The 9,323-nt window shown below is 37.5% G+C and overlaps 2 protein-coding genes across 2 annotated transcripts; both read left to right on the top strand.

The window, feature by feature from the left end:
- Nucleotides 1-5,252: 5,252 nt before the first annotated feature.
- On the top strand, nucleotides 5,253-5,549 carry LOC134328255 (histone H4-like; the record flags this gene model as incomplete). Its single annotated transcript, XM_063009341.1, has 1 exon — nucleotides 5,253-5,549. A coding segment is annotated over one exon (297 nt), but the record flags the coding sequence as incomplete, so codon positions are not given.
- Nucleotides 5,550-6,315: 766 nt separating this feature from the next.
- On the top strand, nucleotides 6,316-7,042 carry LOC134328339 (histone H2B-like). Its single transcript, XM_063009445.1, has 2 exons — nucleotides 6,316-6,329; nucleotides 6,614-7,042. Exons 1-2 carry the CDS (start codon nucleotides 6,316-6,318, stop codon nucleotides 6,987-6,989), a joined length of 390 nt encoding a protein of 129 aa, XP_062865515.1. The 3' UTR covers nucleotides 6,990-7,042.
- The last annotated feature ends 2,281 nt before the right edge of the window (nucleotides 7,043-9,323 follow it).

Consider the following 9,323-nt stretch of genomic DNA (forward strand, 5'->3'; position numbering starts at 1 on the left):
TGCATTGCAATATTTTGAGCAAAACTGTGCTCTTACCCTGCTAATTGAACCTTCACACTCTGCTCTTACTGGTGCAATGTGCAATTAATGAAGATTGGCCACCAGACTGGTCCAATTTAGCCATGAAACCTCCCACACTAAAATGACAGGTGTTTCAGTTTCATTGTCCAACCCCTGTACATGCTTCCACTGAAATGGGCACTTTTCATAACTTTATTTATTTATTATTCCATTGTGTGTGCGTGTTCCGAGTTAGTAATTTAGTAATATTCATCAGTTATAAATATTAGGAAAACCTGGTTTATGTGTGTGTAGAGATGTACTTTACATGTTCTTACAACAATTATAAGGGCGGCACGGTGGCTTAGTGGGTAGCACTGTCGCCTCACAGCAAGAAGGTCCTGGGTTCGAACCCCAGGTGGGGCGGTCCGGGTCCTTTCTGTGTGGAGTTTGCATGTTCTCCCCGTGGGTTTACATGCAAGTGAGGTGAATTGAAGATACTAAATTGTCCAACAATGTGAACTGATAAACCTTGTGTAATGAATGGCTATCGTTCCTGTCATGAATGTAACCAAAAGTGTAAAACATGACGTTAAAATCCTAATAAACAAACAAACAAACAACAATTATAAGCAAGGTTACATAAGTACAGCTGATTAAAGATTGGCAGGTGGTGTCTTATAACACATGATTAATAATGTTTATAGTGGTGTATGTTTATGGGGTTCTATAGAGCATTGAGTTAGTAAGAGTAATATAGTAGTTATGAGTAGTAGAGTAACAACACAAACATGACGGTAAAGAAGAAGGAGCGGTAAATTGCAGCGGTGGTTAAAATATTACACTACTAATGCAAAAAAAAGGATTAATAATCAGTAATTATTATTCAGAATAATATATCAATAATAAAATACTATTCTAGGTACTCAACACAGGGTAATTACAGGCATTTTAGAACAGACATACTGTAAAATATTAAGTGTAAATAATCATAATTACTCATAATAATGATTTTTATTTCTATTATAGTTGTTGTAATAATAGTATTAATGGTGATGGTAGTAGTAGTAGTAACTGTAATTATAATGTTATGGAGAACCAATATACGATTAGTGGATCGTGGCTCCCATCTCGTGGCCAAAATGTGAAAACACGGACTAAATCTGTGTTTATGTGTGTATGTGTGTGTTTTCTTTTATGTATGTATATTTTTATGTAATATAAAAATTGTTAGGAGAATTTAGTGGCGTTGGTGTTGCACGGTGTACACAGTCTGTATTTTACACAGAGATCGTATTAACTGATTGTAGTGTAATCTACAGTATGGCTGTACATTGGTAGAATGTAAACACGCTGGATGAAGGCATAAGGAATGAGCAGAATATTGAATGTTAACCATAAGACTGGTTATTGTAATAATGGTAATAAAAGAAACGTATTCACAATGATGCCTTTTCTAATTTGGTAATTCATGTGTTTGAGCCGCCACTGTGCGCGTGTGCGCGTGTGACCCTAACCTTTGCCCTCTGAGTCCCGCAGCGGCGACTCCCATATCTGACGGGTCTTTGTCGCCGTTTGCAGGTTCTCCGGCTGGCACTCATTGTGCTGCTACCTGATCTGAAGGCATGAGGACCCAGGTGTGGTTCGTCAGCTCCAGGTGCGCCTCGTGTTCCAAAGCAGCACAGATGATCTGTTGAGCTCAATTTAAGCCCAACCTCCTTCTAACCCAAACTACAATAACCCCAAGTAATTTCTAACCTAAACTATAACCCCAACAGGTTTTTAACCCTAATTAGGATAACCCCAAGCTAGTTCTAACCCTAATTAAGATATCCCCAACATGTAATAATAATAATCCTATTTTTACTGTCAGACAATGAAATTAGGAGGCAGAATAAAAACATCAACATAATTTCACTATTTAATTTACTTTCACGAAAACAGGTGGACATAAAAAGTGTAGGTTTTCACATTAACAATACACAAAATCTTATTTCTATAACTTTTGGAACTTAATGACTTCTCTCTCTCTCTCTGCAAAAGCTAGCAACAAACACAAGCGTTGTCCATTTATATATTACACATTACAACACAATTTTACCCTCATGTTCTATTTACCCTACACCACTGAAGGTGTTTTATCATAACGTGTCTCTAATGCTACTTTCACAAGCACTGAAATGTTTCTAAAGCTATGTGTTTGTTTCAAATTCAATATTCACTACAACTGTACTGATTTGAACTCATAGAATATTTGATCATACACTGCTGTATTCTCCCACACCGTCTTTCCGTATTCCTAATATGTTTTTTTTGGCTACATTGTCATGTCTCTAATGGCTCTCTGTACCACCTAATTGTACAATATTAAAAAATGCGCCAAACATGGCGATTATAGTACATTGTAATAGGGCTTAGGGTTGCATAAGGTTTATGGTTGTTTCCTTGTTTGTCTTTCTTTCTTTTGGCACAACATGTTTAGAAAAAACATTTTTAAAATTAAACATTAATTACAGAAAAATATGTCATGTGGAATACATCACATCGATTGTGGACTGATTTACTGTGGGGTAAAAACAGTGGAGGTATTAAGTTATGCGCTTTACATGAGATCTACTCCGAGCAGCCTCGGTCACAGTGGGCGGTCGCTGCTTAACTCCGCCTCATTGTCTTCAACTAGGTCCGGTAGAGGGAAATAACAAGCTCGCTGTGAACGCTCGTCCTGCATTGACTCGCTTCATCTCGACGAGAGCAGTAAACATGTCTGGCAGAGGAAAGGGCGGCAAAAAAAATAAAAGGTATAACTATATTATGAAAAAATATATTAATTTAAAACAAAAACGTTTTTTAACGGACTACGAAGATAATGAATTATCAGATTTAAGAAAAGAAATAGATACCTTAAATAATGAGTCCTTGACAAAATTGCAAATTCAAATAGGATATAATTCTGATGAAACTTTAAATTCATCTCAAGTGACTCATTTATACTCCCAAAAAAGACAAAAGGCTTACATTAGTTCTATCAAAGATAAAAATGGTACAGTAGTTACAGATGCTAAAGAGATAATGAATACTATTAAAGATTTGTGTGAAGATATGTATAAGGAAATTGAAATTGATAAAAAATCTTTAAAATCCTTCTTAGACTTTAAACATAATACAAACTATGACTTTAGGCGAAAGTATTAAAGAATGTGAAGTGGTGTCTGCTATTAAACAACTGAATCTTAAAAAATCTCCTGGTAAAGATGGTTTGCCATCTGAATTTTATCACTTTGATATTCTTGTTTTTTCAAATTTATTAACACGGGTGTTTAATTTAGGTGTAAAAAGAGGTTATATGCATGACACTTTTTATGATGGTGTTTTATCTTTATTGTATAAGAAGGGAGATGTAAATGATATTAATAATTGGAGACACTTAACCTTAATGAACATCGATTACAAAATTTTCGCCAAAATAATAATGAATAGGTTAGAAGATGTATTAAATTCAATAATAATTAAAGAACAAACCTGTGCTATCAAAGGAAGACTAATGTGGGATAATTTAAATATTTCGAGGGAATTGATGTTTGAGAGTGGTGAAAGTTTTTATATGGTCACTTTGGACCAGAAGAAAGCCTTTGATTTTGTATCAAGAGAATATTTATGGGAAGTTTTGAAAATGTATAATTTTTCTGATGATTTCATTGACATGATTAAGTGTATGTATATAAAATCTAATGTGCAGATTAATGTTAATGGTAATTTGACAGAATGTTTTCAAGTCATGAGAGGTGTTAAACAAGGTTGTCCCCTCAGTGCTGCCCTATATGTTCTTGGCTTAAGTCCATTAATTACTAAAATTCGAAATGATAAACGACTACAAGGAGTTAGATTAGGTGACAACCAATTTATAATTTCTGCATATGCTGATGATATTACTGTGTTCATTAAAACAAGAAAAGATTTAGACATTAATTATGAACATTTCTCCTTATATGAGAAAGTGTCAGGAGCCACCCTGAATGTTTTAAAATCAGAATGTGAGTGGATTGGAGACATTAATAAAAAATTTCCAATTGATGTATCTGAGACTCAACATCTTAAAGTCCTAGGTATATATTTTGATAACAATGGCTGTGTAGATTATAACTGGAAAGAAAAAGAACAAATTATTAAAGAAGAATTTAGTAAATGGAAAAATTGTAATTTAAGTTATAAAACAAGAATAAATATGGTTAAGACCTTTATCTTATCAAAAATAATATTTTTATCCTGTATTTTCCCTCCCACAGATAAATGGCTTAAAAATATGAATAAATTATGTTGTAATTTTATTTGGAATTCAACACGTGAAGTAACTAAGCGTGAACTTTTATATAAACAGAAAAAAATGGGTGGTCTAGGAGCAATTGATCTTTCCATTAAAACAAAAATTTTTGTATGTAAAATTATTGCAAATGGCATTTACAGACAAGCTGATTGGATTGGAAACATCACAAATTGGAAACAGAAAAAAGGCCGCTCTAGAGCTTTAGTTCCTTATTATAAATTAATTTATGGTGATTTTATAAATAAATTTAATGTTTTGAATATAGATTGGATTAAGGATTCTAATAAAAAGATTTACAAGCTAATAGTAGATTTGAAATATTGTAATATAGTGGATTTTAGAGGCCTTAGAGAGGAAGAAAAGAAAGAATGTGTAAATAATATCTTATGTAAAAAAATATCTGAGAAGTTAAGGGATATTACATGGTTGGTAGCAGTGAGGAGACTTCCAGTGAGATCTGTAGTGAAGTGGAGTTGTTTTGTGAAGACAAACATGTGCCCTATGCCAAAATGCCAGACAGAGGAAACTTTAGAACATTTTCTTCTAGAGTGTTCTCGTTCCCAAGAAGTATGGAGCAAAATGGAAAATTTAGGTCTTGAGATTAAAATTCATATGAAGTCCGTCTCTTTCGGTATTTTTGATGAAATCATGCCTAAAGATAAACATGACTTCTTGTGGTTAGTACTGTGTATTGTGAAGTCTAAATTATGGAAAACAAGATGCAGAATGACTATTGACCAACAATTTGTTTCAGCAGAGAATGTTTATAAAAATATAAGAACTGAACTGAAAAAAATAAGAACAATGAATGTTTTATTTAAGGACTCTGAATTGTGGAAGATTTTAAAATTGTAAATGATTGTCTTGATAATGTAATGTAATTTCCATGTACTCTGATGAAGTTTAAATAAAATATTAAATAAAAAAAAGAAAGGGCGGCAAAGGTCTTGGAAAAGGAGGCGCTAAGCGTCACCGCAAAGTTCTCCGTGATAACATCCAGGGTATTACTAAACCCGCCATCCGCCGTTTGGCTCGCCGTGGCGGTGTGAAGCGTATTTCCGGCTTGATCTACGAGGAGACCCGCGGTGTGCTCAAGGTTTTCCTTGAGAACGTCATCCGTGATGCCGTCACCTACACCGAGCACGCCAAGAGAAAGACCGTCACCGCAATGGACGTGGTGTACGCTCTGAAACGCCAGGGACGCACCCTGTACGGATTCGGGGGTTAAACGTTCAGACCTCCACGCTAACACAACGGCTCTTTTAAGGGCCACCCATATTTTCTACAAAAGAGAAAGTCCTGCTTTATTATTATTATTATTAGTAGTAGTAGTAGTACGTTCACTGATGTGTAGATTTGCAAATCACTCTTTTAGCCCCTAAAAGCTTGAAAGCATTACAAGTAAAAATAACACATTCACTGATGCATTTTTTTTAATCAATTCACTGATGTAGCCCTAAAAGCTTGGCGTTATCATTAGTAGTTTTAGTATTACGTTTACTATCAGATCTTCATACGGCGTGTTTACATACTAGCAATGTACAGCCATACTGTAGGTTACACTACAATCATTAACACGATCTTTGTGTAAAATACAGTAAAACATTGTGCCCAAATGCTTCGCTTAAAATACAAAAAATAATAAGATATATCTGTTTATCTAATCTTATCTATCTATAACATTTAATAAAATATTGCTATTGATTCTTTTATATTCGGTTTTAAAACATGTATCGACCTCAGATTAAGTGGGAACAGACAACAAAGAACAGATTCTAGTGAATGGGGCAGAAGGGGGCGTGGAACGGTATGTTGTCTGTCCAATAGAAACCCAGGACTTTGGACCAATCAGAGTTACGTGTTCCAACTTGGCTTACTCAGCATGCAGGGTTAATAAAGCGGGCGTGTAGAGCGTCTACGTTCAATTGCAGTTTGTTCTAGAGGAAACAGCAGCATCATGCCTGAACCAGCTATGCTGTAGTGGTGAATCAAATATGGAAAACTCGATGTAAAATGACAACTGAAAATGTGTATATTGATTGTGAAGATGTAGTTAAACAATGTATGGCCAAATTAAAATGCATGAAAAAATGTAAAATGAAATCTAAACGCATGACAATTCCATGGGACCTTTTTAATGGACTTTAGACAAATAGTGATCGAGTTTAATTAATTCTAAAAGAAAATGTAAATATTTGTATTATTACATGAAATGTATCAATTAATGTAATATTACTGTACGTGTATGATGTAAATGATATTTGTAATGTGATATAAATTTGTACAATAAAGTTTATTTAAAAACCCTAAGGCCGCGCCCAAGAAGGGCTCCAAGAAAACCGTCCCCAAGACCGCCGGCAAAGGAGGCAAGAAGCGCAGAAAGTCCAGGAAGGAGAGCTACGCTATCTACGTGTACAAGGTCCTGAAACAGGTCCACCCTGATACCGGGATCTCCTCCAAGGCTATGGGCATCATGAACTCCTTCGTCAACGACATTTTCGAGCGTATCGCTGGTGAGTCCTCTCGTCTGGCTCACTACAACAAGCGCTCCACCATTACCTCCAGGGAGATCCAGACCGCCGTGCGCCTGCTGCTTCCCGGTGAGCTGGCCAAGCACGCCGTGTCCGAGGGTACCAAGGCCGTCACCAAGTACACCAGCTCCAAGTAAAGCGCCTTAGTCGCTCTGGCAAACCAACGGTTCTTTTAAGAGCCACCCATCTTATCAAGTTAAGAGAATTTTCCTCTTTTTAAATATTATATCTGAATATGTCATACACATTATCTAGATAGCCTCACATGTTTATAATACTTGATTTTTTATTTATTTATTAATATATTGTAGCGTCAGTGGGAGGAGCCGTGGTATCCAGGCTTACCGTCAGCGTGTATCCCAGTGTGGGAGACTGGGTGGCTGCGGTGAGAGCTGGATAGGTAGCTTATATGTTTGTCTGTTGTATGAATGTATGTGTGTATGTATGAGTGTACGTCCTAAACCACTGAGAGATCTGCCAAGGGCAGCTCACTCGAGGTCCCGACGCTCGCCTTCCTGCTCGCCGGCGCCACATTGGTGTCAGAAGTGGGATTGTGATGTCTGGGTGGCTTTGGTGGTTCGGTGGGCCAATATGCCCGATCTGTCTGAGTGCGCTGGCCCCGGGGTTGTTGCGAGGGCATGGAAAGCCAGGTGCAGCAGGGGTGTTGAAACAGCGGCTCGGCAGTGTAATGGGGTGAGGTCCGGACATGGAGCCACCCAGTGGTCGCTGGTGAGTAGGTCTCCGGGACGGTTGACCTTTGGGGAGGGGGCTATGTAGCGTCAGTGGGAGGAGCCGTGGTATCCAGGCTTACCGTCAGCGTGTATCCCAGTGTAGCAGACTGGGTGGCTGCGGTGAGAGCTGGATAGGTAGCTTATATGTTTGTCTGTTGTATGAATGTATGTGTGTGTGAATGAGTGTACGTCCTAAACCACTGAGAGATCTGCCAAGGGCAGCTCACTCGAGGTCCCGACGCTCGCCTTCCTGCTCGCCGGCGCCACAATATTACTATTTTTGGGCCCTGCTGTTTTTCACGAGTTGTCCACGACTGTCACTATGTGGTGAGTTTAGGAGATTACACAATAAAATATCACTGTACTCTTAAAGATATTATAATACACTGAGCCGTAGAGAGAGACGCCAAACAAACCCGGTGCTGTTAAAATAAAAATAAAACGATAACTAACTGTAACTGTATTAGGCGTTTACAAAACTAACGAGAACGTACTAAAATTATAGATAGAATAGCCTTCGTTTTCGTGTTCATCATTTTATTTATGAGCATTGTGAACTGATATGAAATCGATGTTTTCCACTCGAGCACCGTACGGTACCTCATGCGGTCTTTCCCAATCCGCTCCCTCCTCACTAACACTCCACTACAGAGGGACCCTCCACGTGAACGCGCAAACAGAGGCGGAGTGGAGAGGGGGAGTGAGTAGGGAGCGGATTGAGATTGGGGGGATTGAGCTCCCTGACGGCACTTCATGTTTACATTCCGTTTCTGCTCTCCACGCTAGCCTGCAAAATGACCACAACAAAAGTTAAGTTGATGTTTTTCTGATGTGTGTCATGAATTAGTTCATATTATTACTAGGGCTGTCGTTAATCGCGGTAATTAACGCGATTAAGGCGTTACATTTTTAATCGCGATTAAAAAAAATTTAATCGTGATAATTTTTAATCAAACTATTTTTATTGAGCTGTTTGTGTCAGCTTTATTTCATGTGTTAGTAAACATCCATTCTTGCATTTCAGGGCTGCAGCACCTTCCAGAAAAGCTGGGATGGTAAAGCATTTACCACTTTGTAATGTTGCCATTCCGTCTCAACACAAAGATGTTTTGGCACCTTGAATACCTAGCAATGAAGTGTTCTGGTGTATTTTGTGCCATTGTTCCTGAAAACTTGTCTTAAGGTGTGCAACAGTACACGGTTGTTGTCAGTCACTTCTTACAAAATTCTCCACACATTCTCTCTAGTAGGCCAGTCCAATACTTGGCTCTCTTCTTCCACAGCCATGCTTTTGTAATGTCTGCCGGCTGGGATAACTGAGGTTTAGCAGATAGGTCAAGCCAAGGAAGGCAGCATGAGCCATAGCATTATCTTTTAGTCCTGTGATGACATGCGCTCCCTCAATAATAATCATGATGTCCTTTGGTGTGTCACCTGCAGAAGCTCTCATGTTCATCATCACAACTACTACCAATGAGGGCTGGTCCACTTCTAAACCTTCAGGTTCCTGCAACATCAATTATTATGGTATGAAAAGGGTCAAAAGTAATTTGTTAATACTTTAATTTGTCTTGTCAAAACATGCAGTTAATAAACATTACATTTTTGGACTAATTGTCACATTAACAAGTTTCATTTTAATTACATTTTTATAGTTTTATCCTTATTAGGATGAAATGCACCAAATTGGAATAATTAAAATATGTCTCACAAATGACTGAATATTAAGATAATTGAGGT

This window comes from Trichomycterus rosablanca, chromosome 15, assembly GCF_030014385.1.
Source record: "Trichomycterus rosablanca isolate fTriRos1 chromosome 15, fTriRos1.hap1, whole genome shotgun sequence".
In the NCBI taxonomy this organism is placed as follows: domain Eukaryota; kingdom Metazoa; phylum Chordata; class Actinopteri; order Siluriformes; family Trichomycteridae; genus Trichomycterus; species Trichomycterus rosablanca.